Source organism: Oncorhynchus masou, chromosome 12 (genome assembly GCF_036934945.1).
Source record: "Oncorhynchus masou masou isolate Uvic2021 chromosome 12, UVic_Omas_1.1, whole genome shotgun sequence".
NCBI lineage: Eukaryota > Metazoa > Chordata > Actinopteri > Salmoniformes > Salmonidae > Oncorhynchus > Oncorhynchus masou.
In genome coordinates this window covers 8,913,915-8,933,923 of record NC_088223.1, presented here as the reverse complement: position 1 = coordinate 8,933,923, position 20,009 = coordinate 8,913,915, and the positions used below count along the sequence as shown (strand labels likewise).

General features: G+C 44.1%; 1 protein-coding gene across 1 annotated transcript; it reads left to right on the top strand.

Moving 5' to 3' along the window:
- The first annotated feature begins 532 nt into the window (after positions 1-532).
- On the top strand, positions 533-18,154 carry LOC135549512 (low density lipoprotein receptor adapter protein 1-A-like). Its single transcript, XM_064979526.1, has 9 exons — positions 533-914; positions 9,960-10,102; positions 10,497-10,609; positions 10,815-10,929; positions 12,773-12,845; positions 14,208-14,297; positions 14,748-14,884; positions 14,970-15,004; positions 16,862-18,154. Exons 1-9 carry the CDS (start codon positions 830-832, stop codon positions 17,010-17,012), a joined length of 942 nt encoding a protein of 313 aa, XP_064835598.1. The 5' UTR covers positions 533-829; the 3' UTR covers positions 17,013-18,154.
- Positions 18,155-20,009: the final 1,855 nt, after the last annotated feature.

The window sequence follows — 20,009 nt, the reverse complement described above, 5'->3', positions numbered from 1 at the left end:
CCCTCTCTCTCCCTCTCTCTCTCTCTCCCCTCTCTCTCTCTCCCTCTCTCCCTCTCTCTCTCTCCCTCTCTCCCTGTCTCTCTCTCCCTCTCTCTCTCCCCTCTCTCTCCCCTCTCTCTCTCTCCCTCTCTCTCCCCCTCTCTCTCTCTCCCCTCTCTCTCTGTCCCTCTCTCCCCTGTCTCTCTCTTCCTCTCTCTCTCCCCTGTCTCTCTCTGTCCCTCTCTCTCTCTCTCTCTCTCTCAGATATGAATATCTCTGATGTTGACATCTGTCTAATCATCAGGCTCTTGTTAAGACCACTAATGCACCAGAGGATTAACAAATTGTACCTCCAGTGAGTGGAAAACTTGATGAGAAACTTCAGAGTTCCTATTTGTCTGTGAACATACCTTTTCCCGCTGGTTTACTTCAATACTGATTACGGATTAGAATGGTATGCGGGAGTGTTAAACTTTATGACCACAAGGTGACGACAGTACGTTATTTTTTGTTGATAACTCATGACTGTTGCGCTTTAAAAAAAAAAAAAAAAAAAAAAAAAAAAAAAAACATTGTGACAAGTAGTCTAGCATCTTCGTTATCACTTGTTGATATCACAGTTGCAGATAACGAGTAATAAAGCAAAGGCAGTTTGACACTATTTTGACCTCTTGGGATTCCCTCCTGACGTATGTGACCGTGGGGATCCCCGTTCGGTTGATTAGCGGATATAGCCCCGTCCACCGGGTCCTATTTCAACTCATTCCAAAGACTCGAAGTCAACGACAGTCTTTGGAGCTCTGCGGTCTACAAACACCTTTGTCAAGTTGTCTTGTCCTAAAAGTCGGTGATGGATGCCTTACGGTCGGCTGGAAGAGCGATCATCCGAAATCCAAGCATCGCGAAACGGTCTTGGAATTCCGGCAAACATAAAAGTAAGATTTGTTTTAAATAAGTGAAAACTTCCTCTGATATTTTCTTTATACCGAACAAAGCATTCGACAACAAACACATTGTTTTAGTGGTGTAAACACAGCGAATTATTAACACTGGCCAATTATTATATTTTTTTTATGTTTGTGGGTCCAATTTTCATGTTATGCCGAATTTCTGACCGTTTGTTGGCTACTTGATAACTCTTGTTACATCCAGTGCAACAATTTTACATAATTTCATCAATCATATATCCATTGCATGTTTGTCATTAGTTCACTCACTAGGCTGGCCTGCTGTTGTCATGATTGGTGGCACCATTACGCTACCAATCAAGTAAAAAAAAAAACATGTAGCAACTACGTGTTTCCTATGAAATTAACCCGGTTACAATATAATACCGCTTTTCTTTTCCTTTTTTTTTGGGGGGGGGGGGCAGTGTAGGCTGAGGACATTCCTATCTAGTAATCCACTATCCCCAAATCTTCCCAATTTGAGATCAGAGCCTGAAATGCACCACACCCTTGATAACCATATTCATCTCGCATGCAATGACTTAATTGCATGTTTGGATTAAAGTACTCTATTTCCTGTACGCTGTCGACTTTGTCCCTATATTGGGCATCTGTTTTACTGACACTGTTCAGTGTACTATTACAGTAACCTAGTAAGGGTAATTTTGCTTTAAAAAAATACTTTAAAGTATTTTTTTTTTGTATTTTCACTATACTTTACTGTATTTTGACAACTTTTACTTCACTACATTCATAAATAAAAGAATGTACTTTTTACTCCATACATTTTCTCGGACGCCAAAAAGTACTCTGTTACATGTTGAGTGTTTTTAACAGGACAGAAAAAGGGTCTAATTCACTTACCAGGAGAACATTCCTACTGCCTCTGATCTGGAGGTCTCACTAAACAGAGAACATCCCTACTGCCTCTGATCTGGAGGACTCACTAAACAGAGAACATCCCTACTGCCTCTGATCTGGAGGACTCACTAAACAGAGAATATCCCTACTGCCTCTGATCTGGAAGACTCACTAAACAGAGAACATCCCTACTGCCTCTGGTCTGGAAGACTCACTAAACAGAGAACATCCCTACTGCCTCTGATCTGGAGGACTCACTAAACAGAGAACATCCCTGGTCATTCCTACTGCCTCTAATCTGGAGGACTCACTAAACAGAGAATATCCCTACTGCCTCTGATCTGGAGGACTCACTAAACAGAGACCATCCCTGGTCATTCCTACTGCCTCTGATCTGGAGGACTCACTAAACAGAGAACATCCCTGGTCATCCCTACTGCCTCTGCTCTGGAGGACTCACTAAACAGAGAACATCCCTGGTCATCCCTACTGCCTCTGATCTGGTGGACTCACTAAACAGAGAACATCCATACTGCCTCTGATCTGGAGGACTCACTAAACAGAGAACATCCCTGGTCATCCCTACTGCCTCTGATCTGGAGGACTCACTAAACAGAGAACATCCCTGGTCATTCCTACTGCCTCTGATCTGGAGGACTCACTAAACAGAGAACATCCCTGGTCATCCCTACTGCCTCTGATCTGGTGGACTCACTAAACAGAGAACATCCATACTGCCTCTGATCTGGAGGACTCACTAAACAGAGAACATCCCTACTGCCTCTGATCTGGAAGACTCACTAAACAGAGAACATCCCTACTGCCTCTGGTCTGGAAGACTCACTAAACAGAGAACATCCCTACTGCCTCTGATCTGGAGGACTCACTAAACAGAGAATATCCCTACTGCCTCTGATCTGGAGGACTCACTAAACAGAGAACATCCCTGGTCATTCCTACTGCCTCTGATCTGGAGGACTCACTAAACAGAGAACATCCCTGGTCATCCCTACTGCCTCTGATCTGGAGGACTCACTAAACAGAGAACATCCCTACTGCCTCTGATCTGGAGGACTCACTAAACAGAGAACATCCCTGGTCATTCCTACTGCCTCTAATCTGGAGGACTCACTAAACAGAGAATATCCCTACTGCCTCTGATCTGGAGGACTCACTAAACAGAGACCATCCCTGGTCATTCCTACTGCCTCTGATCTGGAGGACTCACTAAACAGAGAACATCCCTGGTCATCCCTACTGCCTCTGCTCTGGAGGACTCACTAAACAGAGAACATCCCTGGTCATCCCTACTGCCTCTGATCTGGTGGACTCACTAAACAGAGAACATCCATACTGCCTCTGATCTGGAGGACTCACTAAACAGAGAACATCCCTGGTCATCCCTACTGCCTCTGATCTGGAGGACTCACTAAACAGAGAACATCCCTGGTCATTCCTACTGCCTCTGATCTGGAGGACTCACTAAACAGAGAATATCCCTACTGCCTCTGATCTGGAGGACTCACTAAACAGAGAATATCCCTGGTCATCCCTACTGCCTCTGATCTGGAGGACTCACTAAACAGAGAATATCCCTGGTCATCCCTACTGCCTCTGATCTGGAGGACTCACTAAACAGAGAACATCCCTGGTCATCCCTACTGCCTCTGATCTGGAAGACTCACTAAACACATGCTTTGTTTGTAAATTAATGTCAGTTGTAGTGTGCATAATACTTGATACTTAAGTGCATTTTAAAACTCATATATATATTTCATTCCTTCCTTCCTGTGGGGGCATGTGGAAGGTCAGTTGGCCACCCTGTTCGTGACATAGTGCACTACTTTTGACCAGGGTCCCATAAGGCTCAGGTCAAAAGTAGTGCACTATGTAGAGAATAGGGTAGGATGCAGATTGTGTGCTAAATCTCACTTGATCCTGGGCCAGGTGGGTGATTCGGGGGCGTCCGGGGAAACTAGATCTACTGATCACTATAGACAAGATATCAGCTACAGTGCTGCACCAGCCAGTAACATTATCCATGTTATTAACCAGATACTCAAATGGCCGCTCTGACAACCGAAGTAAATGTATTTTAAAATTAAATAAATAAAAATGGAAGGCAGTCTGGGGGAGGTAAGATCAGGTGGGACCGTTCTAGCCAATGAGAGGGCAGATATGTGTGTGTGTGTGAACAACAGGTGTAACTCTGATATAAACACATTTTCCTCCATACAAAAACCTCTCGCTTGGTGAGCTTCTACAAAAAAAAAAAAAATATTCCAAAAACATCACCTGCTGGAGATGACTGATTTTTGGGCCCAGTTATCGCTCTTACCTCTTCTCCTCTGGTCTGCAGCGTGGCTGGGTTCCGGTTTTGGGAACTGCTGGTGCTTCCTCTGTTGTCAACATTCCGCTTACAGATAATGTGTTTTATTAAAGCCTCTTCATTTAAGGGGCCTCCCGAGTGGCGCAGCGGTCTAAGGCACTGCATCTCAGTGCTCGAGGCGTCACTACAGACCCTGGTTCAATCCAGGGGTGTATCATAACCGACTGTGATCGGGAAGTCTCATAGGGAGGTGCACAATTTGGCCTGGCGTCATCCGGGTTAAGGGAGGGTTTGACCGAGGTAGGCCGTCATTGTAAAAAAAAAAAAATTTTTTTTTTAAATTGTTCTTAACTGAGTTGCCTCGTTAAATAACTCATGAAATCATGTTCAAGTTAACACAAAATGTAATGTTGATTTAACTGTGATGTAGAGGTAGGTAATTTTTTTTTTTTTTTTTTAAGCTACTGACAGTGAGTGACCCATTTTCTGGGCTCTAATCTACAGTAGGCTTTCTGACTGTTTAGGGTTGTCTGAATCTGTTTTCCAGGTTGAGTGAGGGGGAGGGGGGGGGGGGGAGTCGTCAGTCATTACTACTGACGACCCATATCGTTCAGCCTGCAGGACTGGCCATGGTCAGGCATGTAGACTGGGGACAATATCGTCCTTGTGGATAGAAGTTGCCCTCAGGCACAGATGCATAATCCATTTACCGTCTCCCAGAACTCATTTTTCTCTGCAACGCCAAGGGAGACGTGTCCAGCGCCCCCTCACCCCCCCCCCTTTCCTCTTGACCCACCCTGGCTGTCCCCCCCCCTCCCCTTCCTCTTGACCCACCCTGGCTGTCCCCCTCCCCTTCCTCTTGATCCACCCTGGCTGTCCCCCCCCTTCCTCTTGACCCCCCCCCCCCACATCCTGACACATGGACCATTGGGTAATATAGGTCCATTTGATGCCACATCACTTCCATATTACTACAGATCATATAGTATCGTATCGTTTGTCCTCTTATTTATTATACAGTATTATAAGGCTCTGCTTGATTTCAGAGTTCCTAGTTCTGTGAAATCCATTTAGTTCTACCCCCCCCCCACACACACACACACTCCTATAGTGCGTGTTGACTTCTGTGAATTTAATGTTTTTCCTCATTCCTATAGGTGTTGTTGACAGAGTTCTGAGAATTCACTATTACTGTTTGTTCAGTCATCCACCTTGAAAACCCTGGATTCTAATTGGCTGTTGTGTTGCTAGAGGGCTCTGATGTGTGTTTCCTGTTGCTGTGGCAATGTTTTTGTGACCTTTGATCTACATTGGGACAAGGTGGTCGACCTCCCTGCATTATCATGTGTGTCACCGTAGTCTATAGGTTCAACTTACATCCAGAAACCTGACATGAACGTGAACCCTCTCTGCTCTTCTAAGAAGCCGTGTTTTCATTGGACATAGTCCTACAGGTCTTCTAAGAAGCAGTGTTTTCATTGGATGTTAGCCCTGTCAGAAGTCGGCTCCTCGTAGTCCAATGTCCCTAGATAACAGACTTTGTCGACCGTAGACCTAAAGTGACGCACTGGCTCTATATGGCAGAAACCCATATCCTAGCCGCCTTCATTTCTCCCTCCACTCTTCCCCTAATTTCTCTCTCTCCCTCCTTCGTCATCTTATCCCTCATACTTGAAGACTTGGCAATGATGCAAACTACAAAGAAGCACTCAAGAACAAGTCCATCAGAAATCACTTCAGTTGACCTCTTTCCTTCATAACCATCTTGGCCAAAGTCTTTCTATTTTTTGAGAGATTGATAAGGGAAAGTCATTAATGGCGATCTGTAGGTGTGCGTCTGTCACCCCACACACCTACATTCAGCCGATTCCCCTCACTGAACCCTAACCCATCCATCTTGTCATCTGGTCCTCAGGCAGTCAGATGAATGGAAGGAGGGGGAGAGAGAGAATTGAAGGCGGCTATATGTGTTTCTGCCATATAGATCCAGTGCGTCACTTTAGGTCTACGGTCGACAAAGTCTGACAGGGCTAACATCCATGCTAACATCCATGCCTTCTGCCTGGTCTTTTTGGAGCCTCCTCACAAAGCTGAGCTGCTTGTTACCACACACACACACACACCCACACACACACACACCCTATCCTCCTCATGGTGTACGGTGATGTCTATGTTATGGTCATTAGTCAGAATCATGGTTAACAAACCAGAAAAAACACTGGGACTGTTTTCTAGTTTTAAATGTAACCGTTCTGGGGATGGTGTGTCTGTGGTAGGTCTTGGCCCGTGTCTGTGAGAGAATGTCAATGTGGCGTGTCTGGGTGAGAGAGAAGGTCTGTCTGCAACTGGGTGAGAGAAAGAAGGTCTGGGCCTGCGAGACCGTGTGTGTGTGTGTGTGTCTGCATCAGTGTGCACGGGGCGGCAGGGTAGCCTAGTGGTTAGCGTTGGACTAGTAACAGGAAGGTTGCAAGTTCAAATCCCCGAGCTGACAAGGTACAAATCTGTCGTTCTGCCCCTGAACAGGCAGTTAACCCACTGTTCCTAGGCCGTCATTGAAAATAAGAATGTTTTCTTAATTAACTGACTTGCCTAATTAAAGGTAAAAAAAAAAAATCCCAGAGTTCTAGAAGGCTACAGAAACGCAGAACTGATAAGGAATGAGAAAATGGACTTCAATAATTTATATTACTGACTGCTCCCCCTGTTTGGCCTTCCGTCTTTCTCCTTCAATTCAACATGGAAGTAGGATGAAGTTAACACGCAGTAGGTAAGGTTTAATTTGCCTGGCTTCCCATCCACACAGCTCTATCCAAATACCACGCCCACTAATGTTTCTTCTCCGTGATGAGTGCAGCTAGCGATGGCGCCGTAGGCTAGAAGTTGTCAGGCAGAGGTTTCATAGAGGGTAGCTGGTCCTAGATAACTTAGCCCAGGATAAAGAGAATGAAAACATTGATGGAGACTCTGGAACAGAAACATATTTCTCTTATTACTTGTCAAAGTTAGTGTACAAGACTATTCCATTTGTGTCTCAATATTCTTTCCCCTTTCTCCCCCTCAATATTCTTTCTCCCCCTCAATATTCTCCCTTTCTCCCCCTCAATATTCTCCCTTTCTCCCCCTCAATATTCTCCCTTTCTCCCCCTCAATGTTCTTTCTCCCCCTCAATGTTCTTTCTCCCCCTCAATATTCTCCCTTTCTCCCCCTCAATATTCTCCCTTTCTCCCCCTCAATATTCTCCCTTTCTCCCCCTCAATATTCTCCCTTTCTCCCCCTCAATATTCTCCCTTTCTCCCCCTCAATATTCTCCCTTTCTCCCCCTCAATGTTCTTTCTCCCCCTCAATGTTCTTTCTCCCCCTCAATGTTCTTTCTCCCCCTCAATGTTCTTTCTCCCCCTCAATGTTCTTTCTCCCCCTCAATGTTCTTTCTCCCCCTCAATGTTCTTTCTCCCCCTCAATGTTCTCCCTTTCTCCCCCTCAATGTTCTCCCTTTCTCCCCCTCAATATTCTCCCTTTCTCCCCCTCAATATTCTTTCTCCCCCTCAATATTCTTTCTCCCCCTCAATATTCTTTCTCCCCCTCAATGTTCTTTCTCCCCCTCAATGTTCTTTCTCCCCCTCAATATTCTCCCTTTCTCCCCCTCAATAGTTTTTCCCCTTTCTCCCCCTCAATATTCTTTCTCCCCCTCAATAGTTTTTCCCCTTTCTCCCCCTCAATATTCTTTCCCTCTTTTACAGGTTATAGGTTAGTTCTGAGTAAATGTACTTTTGCCTAAAAGTTTTCTTTCACCTTGATCCATATACAGTGTTTTAAAAAAATAAATATTTTTAGACGGCTTTTTTAATGTTCACATTCAAAGTCCTGTTAGAGGAAAATATCTTTTAGCTCCACACGACTGACTCAACACGATTTCAGAGACAGATGTTGGTTGCTACATCAATCTCATATTGACCTGTTCTCAAACAGTTGAATATAGCATCTGGACTTTGACCCACCTCGCTGCTTGGAAACATGTGAGAACAACCTGGAGGTCATGACCTTCTACTGATCTGGATCCCATAGAGTATATATCTCTAGTTCAAACTTTATTATAGTATTTTTTTATATTCAGTTTAGTTTAGTCTGTTTTCTGACTTGATTTACTGGTTATTTTGCTTAATATTTTTTTATACAGTGCCTTGCGAAAGGAGACTTGATTACACACAGGTGGATTGTATTTATCATCATTAGTCATTTAGGTCAACATTGGATCATTCAGAGATCCTCACTGAACTTCTGGATTGAGTTTGCTGCACTGAAAGTAAAGGGGCTGAATAATTTTGCACGCCCAATTTTTCAGTTTTTGATTTGTTAAAAAAGTTTGAAATATCCAATAAATGTCGTTCCACTTCATGATTGTGTCCCACTTGTTGATTCTTCACAAAAAAATACAGTTTTATATCTTTATGTTTGAAGCCTGAAATGTGGCAAAAGGTCGCAAAGTTCAAGGGGGCCGAATACTTTCGCAAGGCACTGTATATTGTGTTTGGGAGAGAAAGTAGCTGTGGGAGTCTGAGACATTTATGTGTTGTAGGCTTATAGTTAGTTTTTTTAGAATGTCACTTCTTGCCACTGGGGGGCAGTAATGCATAAGGAGATGGGGGACCATAGACTTGGATAGACAACATCTCTGTGGTGAGGGTTTCTGTGAGAGTGTGGGAAGCACCGTTGAGGACCTCTCTATCTTGAATTAGTCAATTTTTGTTCTACAAGAGAAATTCACTGATTCCTTCCTGATGACCCTGCTGTCATGACTCCAACCCCGGGTCATTAGGTCATGCCAACCGGGTCATCAGGAGGGATCAGCCAATGAAATTGGAAGTCCTGCCCAGTTGACTAAATAAATTTAAAAAATGGCAAAAGTCCTCAGGTCACTGCCCATGCTAACTTATGTTTCTGTTAAACCAAACAAGACTCTGCGTTCCAGAGAGGTGGTCGTTCGGTTTCTCAAGCCTGATGACGGTTGTCCACAGACCGACTATTCTCTCCACGAACGCTTGGGATGCAGGGGCAGAAACCACCGCTTTGGATAAACCGAACTGAAGCGGTGACTCTGTAAACAGCTTTACATCCTCCGGGTATTTCCACAGCTCAGACAGGACACAATGCCCTGCCAGGGGAGGACCGTCTTAGATGCGAGGAAGCTATATTTCTGAAGAACTGTGGTCGAGATGCTTGCTGGATTCAACGTGCTGACATATTGCTGGGGGTCCTGCTGCTCCATGGCGCTACTCTCTGATTTGCTGAAGTACAAAAGACTCTGCTTCCCTTGTCAGTGGCTTCATCTATGTTGAGCAAGCTGCTGTAGAGTGAGGAAGGAAGTTGGCTGCCAGAGGATTCAGTATGCATGCAAAGCGCTCACGCAATGACTTCAGGAGGACCAGTGCCAACTGTTTTGCAACAGTAGTTGACTGCAAGTGTGTCTCGAGGTTGAGAAGGCACGCTACCACATCAGACAGTGACCGGCTGTCAGTTTGAAGTCGGTGTGGATTGCGAACGGCTCCAACAACTTCACAAGCTGCTCCAGCTTGGCCCAGTCACGCTCCGTGCTCGCACCTCAGATTTCTTCCCTGTTAGTTAGTGGTAGGCCTAGCTTGTGCATCATTATCACTAGCTATTTGAAACCTCCCCATCTACTTTCAGCAACTCCATTTTGATTTTTGGCCAAAGTTTAGAATATAATAACCATAATTTGTTAGGATTTTTTTTTTCAGTTTACAAAATTATTTTAGTTTGTTTTTGTTTTACTATAACAACCTTGCTGTGGTTAACCTTCCTTACAATCTTATAACCTGTCTCTCTAGAACTTCCTGAGAACTGGACCGACACGAGGGAGACTGTTGTGGAGGGCATGACCTTTAACCTCCGCCACCTAGGCATGACCCTGGTGGACCAGGCCAAAGGAGAGGACCTATCAGCAGCTGCTGTCAAGAGGATCATTGCCACGGTGAGCTGTGATGCCATACAAGTAGGAGGGATTGGAATTTCAAAGCACAGGAAGTTCCTAAACTCTTGATTTTTAGATTATATTTTTGGAGTTGATTGCTTCTGCTCTCAAGAACAGCGCTTTTTTTTAATTTATTTTTTAAGTGCTTCACGATAACTAAATAACGTGGCTCCTTTAAAAACAAATGATCAATTAGCTGTATTTGTTTCATTATATTGTTGATAATCTCATTTTAGCATCAATGCTTACTGATAAAAGAGATAGATATATCTATCTATCTTGCTATTATTGTGATCTTTGTCTAATTATCTCCTATTGATCCAGGCCAAGGCCATTAGGAATAAATGATTTCTATTGAATCTATATTCTCTGTCTTCAACTCTATCCCCTTTAGGCCAAAGCGGGAGGTAAGAAGCCTCTGAAGGTTTCTCTGAAGGTTTCTCCTCAGGGTATAATGCTCTACGATAGTCTGACCAACCAGCTGCTAGACAACATCTCCATATACAGGTGTGTGTGTGTGGTGGGGAGAGGGCAATTTATTTTTGAAAATACATCTCCCTACAGGAGACCAGGCTTCCACAGAGCTGGGTGATCTCTCTCTCTCTCTCTCTCTCTCTCTCTCTGAGGACACTTGCCATTTTGAACCATAACTGTAAACCGCTGAATTTATTTTGCCCTCTGACATTTTAACCTTTGCCCTTGCGTCCTGCAGGATATCCTACTGCACGGCGGACAAGCTTCACGACAAGGTGTTTGCCTACATTTCCCAGAACACACTCAACGGAACACTGGAGTGCCACGCCTACCTCTGCTCCAAGAGGAAAGTGGTGAGTGTGAACTGACACCACAACAACCACTATAATCTGAAAGGACTGGATGAGTCTAAGAAATATTCTTATTCCTCTGCTTGGACCTCCTGTAAACTACCTGAATTTTTTTATTTTTACTTATCTACAAAAATATAAACACAACATGTAAAGTGTTTGTTTCATGAGCTGAAAGGAAAGATCCCAGAAATGTTCCATACTGCACAAAAAGCTTATTTATCCCTAATGTTGTGCTCAAATTTATTTTGTATACATGTTAGTGAGCATTTCTCCTTTGCCAAGATAATCCATCCACCTGACAGGTGTGGCATATCAAGAAGCTGATTAAACAGCTTGATCATTACACAGGTGCACCTTGTGCTGGGGACAATAAAAGGCCTCTCTAAAATGTGCAGTTTTGTCACACAACACAATGCTACAGATGTCTCTAGTTTTAAGAGATCGTAAGAGTACTGGAGGACCAGGGTGACAGTGTTGGGGGTACTGGAGGACCAGGGTGACAGTGTTGGGGGTACTGGAGGACCAGGGTGACAGTGTTGGGGGTACTGGAGGACCAGGGTTATACTGTTGGGGGTACTGGAGGACCAGGGTTATACTGTTGGGGGTACTGGAGGACCAGGGTTATACTGTTGGGGGTACTGGAGGACCAGGGTTATACTGTTGGGGGTACTGGAGGACCAGGGTTATACTGTTGGGGGTACTGGAGGACCAGGGTTATACTGTTGGGGGGGGTACTGGAGGACCAGGGTTATACTGTTGGGGGGTACTGGAGGACCAGGGTTATACTGTTGGGGGGGTACTGGAGGACCAGGGTTATACTGTTGGGGGGTACTGGAGGACCAGGGTTATACTGTTGGGGGGTACTGGAGGACCAGGGTTATACTGTTGGGGGGTACTGGAGGACCAGGGTTATACTGTTGGGGGGTACTGGAGGACCAGGGTTATACTGTTGGGGGTACTGGAGGACCAGGGTGACAGTGTTGGGGGGTACTGGAGGACCAGGGTGACAGTGTTGGGGGTACTGGAGGACCAGGGTGACAGTGTTGGGGGGGGTACTGGAGGACCAGGGTGACAGTGTTGGGGGGTACTGGAGGACCAGGGTGACAGTGTTGGGGGGGTACTGGAGGACCAGGGTGACAGTGTTGGGGGGGTACTGGAGGACCAGGGTTATACTGTTGGGGGGTACTGGAGGACCAGGGTGACAGTGTTGGGGGTTCTGGAGGTTCAGGGTTGAGGGAATGCTGATCTAGGGGTTAGGGAATGCTGATCTAGGGGTTAGGGAATGCTGATCTAGGGGTTAGGGAATGCTGATCTAGGGGTTAGGGAAGGGGATAGACACGGAAATGAATCCACTCCTTAGAACAGGATCGAACAACCTTCCTACTATAACTACTGGTTGTGCAGGGTTTTGTTCCAGTCCTTGCTCTAACCAAGCTGACTCTAATAATCAGCTGCTCAGCAGCACTTTGAGCACCTGATTCGGGTATATTAAAGCGGGGGCTGGAACAAAAGCCTGCCTTAAAACATGTTTGCTTCCAATATAACCCCTACATCTGACTGGCCCTCTCTCGTTCCCCCGGGGGAAACATTAGAAGGTTGCACTCCTTGCATCCCCCTTTTTCGACTGCATGTGTTGCTGGGATTTTGGAATATATACATGCATGCATACATTTTACTTAATAAAAGTATATTTTTCAAATGTTCTTGTTCAATAACATTTGTATGTTGTCCCATTCAAAATAATCTGTACTCTTAATTTTAGTGTCCTTTTTGATTGTTAATGTTGTTTCATTGGGGCTTATAGCATTATAACAGCTTTGTGAATGGTCTCTTTCTCTCCTAGGCCCAGGCAGTAACTCTGACTGTAGCACAGGCCTTTAAAGTGGCCTTTGAGTTCTGGCAGGTTGCCAAAGAAGGTAGGTTGCTGTTCAAACCCTGCTACCATCCAGAAGGGGACGGTCTGGTGTATCAAAGCTGAGGCTGGAAAAACAGCTTCAATCTCAAGCCCATCCGACTGTTAAATAGTCCCCACTAGCCGGCCTCCTGCCCAGTTCCCCTGTCCTGAACTTTAGTCATCGTCACTAGCCGGCCTCCTGCCCAGTTCCCCTGTCCTGAACTTTAGTCATCGTCACTAGCCGGCCTCCTGCCCAGTTCCCCTGTCCTGAACTTTAGTCATCGTCACTAGCCGGCCTCCTGCCCAGTTCCCCTGTCCTGAACTTTAGTCATCGTCACTAGCCGGCCTCCTCATTGTCTGGTCAGGTGACCATGCTAGTCTTAGTCATCGTCACTAGCCTGCCTCCTCATTGTTTGGTCAGGTGACCATGCTAGTCTTAGTCATCGTCACTAGCCGGTTAGCATCCGGTTACTTAGAAGCTGCTCTCCTATGGTCATGGAACGCTGGTCACTTTAATATTGTTCACATCCTGTTTTACCCACTTCATATGTGTATACTAGTTAAGTCCAACTATTACTGTAATGTTACATATGCTGTATATTCTATCAAATACTGGCCATTTATATATTTATTATATGCATCTCATACATACAGACTCCGACATTGCTCGCCTTTGTTTTTTTAGATTGTTTTGTATTGTTATACATTACTGCACTGTCGGAGCTAGAAACACAAGCATTTCGCTACACTGGCATCTGTTTTAAATATTTGCATGCAGCCAATAGCATTAGTTTGTTGCTATACAGACACCTTATTACACGCCACCCGGGAGATGGGGACACGTGCATTTATTTACACACAAGGTCACAATTTAGCATTTTCTATATGAAATCGAATGCTATTTGTCACATGCGGCGAATAAAACCGGTGTAGACTTCACCCACAACAAGTTTAGTTAACAGCCCTTAAACAACAGTGCAGAGTTACAATGGAAGACATTTGCTAAAAGGAGGAGGAAGAAAAATGGTATCACAACATGACAGCAACGAGGCTATGTACAAGGAGTACTGGTGCAGGAGTACCAGGTTGTTGAAGTAATATGTAGGTAGGGGGGGGGTGTATATAAGTGACTAGGGGATCAGGATAGATAATTAGCAGAGTAGTAGCTGCAGCATGTGTATTAGAGGTGTGGGTTGAGTGAGGTGAGTTGGTGCAACAACAAAAAAATACCAAAGGCTGTCAAAGCAGAAAGTCTGGGTAGCTGCTGTTCGGTAGCTGCTTTGATTAATTGTTTCTGCAGTCTTTTGGCTTGGGGGGGGTAGAAGCTGTTCAGTAGCCACGTGTGTGTGTGTGTGTGTTGATGGTGGTATTTTGTGTCTTGTAGAGAAGAGGGTGATGTCCGGCTCGGCTGGAGAAGCATCCGGCAGCTCCCAATTAGAAGGATCCAATAGCCTGGCTAGTCTGAAAGCAGAAGGTAAGGTGATACACATCTCACACAGAGCGAGACTGAGGCTGTATTTTCACATGCAGCCCAATTCTGATTAATTTTTTTTTCACCAATCCGATCAGCTCTGGAAAAATATCAGAATTGGACTGGCTGTGTAAACGCAGCCCTCAAACACACACGCTCCATCTTTATCCAATGCAGACGTTCAGAGTTTTTTTAAATATAATGTTCAACAGATTTATGTTACGATGGAATGCACTCATTGTACGTCTCTCTGGATAAGAGCATCTGCTAAATGACTACAGTGTAATTCAGAATAACATTTACTTAGACATTTCATTGCTAAATAGCATTCTCGTATTTCGTCCTACTGAGGCTTTGGTTGGATCCTTAGGATGTTTTTTTTCTTTCTGTAGGCAGTTGGAGGCCAACTGTAAACACTCAACTTTACTGATTGGCTGATTTCTGTCTCCATAGATGTTGCCACGGGTAACCTACTGGACCTGGAGGAACGGACTCATGTTGCCGTGGTTCTGGAAACCAATGGCAACGAGGAGTTCCAGGTGGACGACCACACCGCTCCCGAGGACATTGATAACAATAACACTGTCTGGGTACGTTTCAAATCAACCGTTTCTCTCTTTAAATGGGAGAAAAAATATTTTGGATACAGAAACTCACAATCTTTCTCTCTTGCAGGAAATTGAGGAAGACTTGGATGAGGCTTTTTCTAGGTAAGACACTCGTCCCAAAAATGTATCTGTTGTCAATAAAGCGAGTCACTTCTTGCTGCTGATTGACCACAGAAATCAATAGGCTCATTGATTTGCTCAGATCAGGTTTGCCAGAGAGTGATTGCAGCTTTTGGAGAATGTGACTCCACAGCTCCGTCTTGAATGGATCATCAGATTTACACGGTTAAACTAGAGAAACGGTCAGAGGTAGAGATGAAACCGAGAACAGGGTTGGCCTCAATTCAGACTTGAATTCAGAATGCCTCATACATCTCAATTATTGAATTTGAATTGAAGCAGTAAACAGGATATAGAATTGCGTTTAGAATTTGAATTAAAGGAAATTTGAATTAAATCCAAATACCTATTCTGTTCAATATTAGGTGTAGTCTGTACAAATATGTATATCAAACATGTAATTATATAAATGCATATAAAATGTGTGCAAATATTCTAAAATATTACATTCAATGAATCAGTTACATTTTGTTCAATAAAGAAGCCAAACAGATGAAATGTAGAATGAACATTGTTTCCAGAGAAAAGTGTTATTATTTGGTAAAACTTAGGCTTTAGGCTGTGCGACTAGGCTTTAGGCTGTGGGACTAGGCTTTAGGCTGTGGGACTAGGCTGTGGGACTAGGCTGTGGGACTAGGCTGTGGGACTAGGCTGTGGGACTAGGCTGTGGGACTAGGCTTTAGGCTGTGGGACTAGGCTTTAGGCTGTGGGACTAGGCTGTGGGACTAGGCACTAGGCTGTGGGACTAGGCACTAGGCTGTGGGACTAGGCTGTGGGACTAGGCTGTGGGACTAGGCTGTGGGACTAGGCTGTAGGCTGTGGGACTAGGCTGTGGGACTAGGCTGTGGGACTAGGCTGTGGGACTAGGCTTTAGGCTGTGGGACTAAGTATAGGGGAATCAGGTCTTATCATTTTAGTTTCTCTATTCAGAATTCTCTTAATGTTTCTTTATTAAATATATTGTATGTTAACATATTGAGGGGGGTGGTATTTGAGTCGTAATGCAGCCTCAAAATCAGCCCAACCCTGACAGAAAATGAAGTGACAGAATAAGGAAATGACAGCAGTGTGTAGCCCCGCCTTCTTTCTGTTTACTCTCTCCAGGTACCACTGCTGTGTGTTTGGTGGAGAGTGGACTCTAACCCCGCCCCCAACCTAACCTGAAACACCATTATACAGTCCACTGACCCAACCATAAACACTCCTTATGCTACAATAACATCCTTTGTGTATAAAATGGGGCAAAAAGGCAGTAACTGCTCATTTGGTCAAAAATTAGTTCATGCCATTTTTGCTACCTGTACTCTAAATGTTTAATCATGTGGACAAGTGTCCTGTCTCTATTGTGTTTCATAGAAAATGGGGGTCATGTTAGCAGTAACTGTACTAAAGCTACTGTGAAAACCAAGGTAAAATAAAAGCTATTTTTGTCATGTCCACTCTGGGAGCAGTTACTGTATTTTTGCTTGGTAAGGCGGCATACATGTCTCGTGTGTTGTGACTGTGTTGATGTTTAGTAACTTCCTGTTTGTGTCAACTCCTACCAGACCGACGAATATCATCTATACAATTTTAATTGAGAGTTCAATCAAGTTTTCTCCAGGTACATTTACGTGTAGGACCCACTGATGTACACACTGCATCAGTTAGCGTCTGATTGTGATCATACAACATCTGCTGGTCCTCTGTAGTGGAGCAGGTCGGGGTTAGAGGGGTTTGAACACCCGACTCAGCTAACAATCTCTGCAGTGCATTACATGATTACAATGCCTACCTCTCTTCAATCCTCTCACCCATTCAATCACATTTTCTCCTTTCCGTCTCTTCCCCCCCCTCCAGACTGGCAGTGTCCCGTACTAACCCCCAGGTCCTGGATGTTGGGGTGACCCCCCAGGATTGGCTTACAGAACCTGACCAGGCCAATGGGAACACATGCAACCAGAACACATCGAACACCACCAATGGAGATGACTTCCTCTTTGTCTTCTGATTGGCGACCGAGAGGCACAGCCTTTCGACTCTTTGGCCCGATCCCAAATCAACCCCTAGGCCCTACGCTGGAGCTACAGCCTACCATATTTGTTTCCTCCTCTCAGGTCTGCGTAGGTCTAGGGCTCAATTTGAGATGGGGGCCCATAGAGTTGGCTTTGGCTCCATTCCAAAACCGATTTCCCCCCCCCCCCCGTATATATCTGAAAGGACTGCATAGGTTGAGAGCTTTTGGTTGAACTTTTTTTTTTTTTTTTTCAAGTTTCAAGTTTATAGATCTACATGGGGCCGCCAGGAAGAACCTATGGGTAGAGGCTAGGGACTTGAACTGGGACATGCCCGTTACAACCCCTGACGTTGCTTTTTGTTCATTCATTTCAATGTACTGCAGTAGAAGATAGTATTCCTACTTGGACCATAGCAGTACATAGTACTATTTGACCCATAGTAGGTGATGGTCCTTTTGGACTGTAGTAGTACTCTTTAGACCATAGCAGTATGCAGTACTATTTGACCCATAGTAGGTGCTGGTCCTTGTGGACTGTAGTAGTACTCTTTAGACCACAGCAGTATGCAGTACTATTTGGGACCACAGCAGTATGCAGTACTCTTTGGGACCACAGCAGTACTCTTTGAACCATAATCATTATTGACCTTTGTATTTATTTTGTGTCGGTTCTAATTTATATTTGTTATAACTAAGGACGGGATGTGTAATTTCAGTCAGTTTAGCTCAATATAAATCTGTCACATTACGTTTTGGATTAGTCTTCTACATAAACACACTTGAGACTACAAAGCCTCTACAGACCAAGCAAGACGATCAAGGTTGGTACTCCCTACTTTGCTTAGGGGATGTAGTCTTTGCATACTAGAGTTCAGTCAGTTGCTATGAAACAGCAGAAAGCACTTTGGAGAAAACAAATTCAGGAAGCACCTTTTTGTCCAACTTATTCAAAACCATTTGTCCTGTTTGTCTACTTAATGTGACCCAGGAAAGTGATGCACTATATTGAAATCCTTCCTCCCATGGCCAGTTTCAACCTGTTCCGTAACCTATCTTGACCTTAATGACCAATGCACCATGTAGTACTGTACTGTACACCACCAGAACTTTTTGAATAAAACATTTTAATCATGCATATGAAATTTTTAAAAGGATGTTTGGTCTACTTTTAGGAAAGGATGTTTCTTGTTGCTTAACACCCACTGGCGGAGAGGGTGTTGCTGCCGGTGTTGTACGATTCCAGCTACTTATCCTAAATGTTCCAGAAATTGTGGTTGGAGTATTCTGGATTTCCGGCTTATTCCAGGATTCCTTCAATCTGTATTTCTGGAAAACATGGACATTTTGGCATAGTTTCCACAATTTTGTAACTCTAAATGCTTCAAAACAAATGTTATTAGTCACATACATTAACATCTGCTAACCATGTGTGAGTGTAGCGAAATGCTTGTGCTTCTAGTTCCGACCATGCAGTAATATCTAACAATTTCACAACTACCGTGTGTATGTGTGTGTGTGTGTGTGTGTGTGTGTGTATATATATATATATATATATATATAGATAGATAGATAGATAGTGCCTTGCGAAAGTATTCGGCCCCCTTGAACTTTGCGACCTTTTGCCACATTTCAGGCTTCAAACAAAGATATAAAAGTGTATTTTTTTGTGAAGAATCAACAACAAGTGGGACACAATCATGAAGTGGAACGACATTTATTGGATATTTCAAACTTTTTTTAACAAATCAAAAACTGAAAAATTGGGCGTGCAAAATTATTCAGCCCCCTTAAGTTAATACTTTGTAGCGCCACCTTTTGCTGCGATTACAGCTGTAAGTCGCTTGGGGTATGTCTATCAGTTTGCACATCGAGAGACTGAAATTTTTTCCCATTCCTCCTTGCAAAACAGCTCGAGCTCAGTGAGGTTGGATGGAGAGCATTTGTGAACAGCAGTTCAGTTCTTTCCACAGATTCTCGATTGGATTCAGGTCTGGACTTTGACTTGGCCATTCCAACACCTGGATATGTTTATTTTTGAACCATTCCATTGTAGATTTTGCTTTATGTTTTGGATCATTGTCTTGTTGGAAGACAAATCTCTGTCCCAGTCTCATGTCTTTTGCAGACTCCATCAGGTTCTCTTCCAGAATGGTCCTGTATTTGGCTCCATCCATCTTCCCATCAATTTTAACCATCTTCCCTGTCCCTGCTGAAGAAAAGCAGGCCCAAACCATGATGCTGCCACCACCATGTTTGACAGTGGGTATGGTGTGTTCAGGGTGATGAGCTGTGTTGCTTTTACGCCAAACGCAACGTTTTGCATTGTTGCCAAAAAAGTTCCGTTTTGGTTTCATCTGACCAGAGCACCTTCTTCCACATGTTTGTGTCTCCCAGGTGGCTTGTGGCAAACTTTAAACGACAATTTTTATGGATATCTTTAAGAAATGTCTTTCTTCTTGCCACTCTTCCATAAAGGCCAGATTTGTGCAATATACGACTGATTGTTGTCCTATGGACAGTCTCCCACCTCAGCTGTAGATCTCTGCAGTTCATCCAGAGTGATCATGGGCCTCTTGGCTGCATCTCTGATCAGTCTTCTCCTTGTATGAGCTGAAAGTTTAGAGGGACGGCCAGGTCTTGGTAGATTTGCAGTGGTCTGATACTCCTTCATTTAGGTCAACATTGGATCATTCAGAGATCCTCACTGAACTTCTGGAGAGAGTTTGCTGCACTGAAAGTAAAGGGGCTGAATAATTTTGCACGCCCAATTTTTCAGTTTTTCTTCAAAAAGATAGTTTTATATCTTTATGTTTGAAGCCTGAAATGTGGCAAAAGGTCGCAAAGTTCAAGGGGGCCGAATACTTTCGCAAGGCACTGTGTATATGTATGTGTGATACACACACACAGTGTAAAGGAATGAATATGTACATATAAATATATGGTGATGTGATGGCCGAACAGCATCGGCAGGATGCAGTAGATGGTATAGAG

What these genes read in the sequence shown, in the direction of transcription:
- LOC135549512 (XM_064979526.1), top strand. Translation starts at nt 830, where the DNA reads ATGGATGCCTTACGGTCGGCTGGAAGAGCGATCATCCGAAATCCAAGC. An exon ending in GAATTCCGGCAAACATAAAA is followed by an intron (nt 915 to 9,959) that starts GTAAGATTTGTT and finishes CTGTCTCTCTAG; the next exon opens with AACTTCCTGAGAACTGGACC. An exon ending in TCTGCTCCAAGAGGAAAGTG is followed by an intron (nt 10,930 to 12,772) that starts GTGAGTGTGAAC and finishes TTTCTCTCCTAG; the next exon opens with GCCCAGGCAGTAACTCTGAC.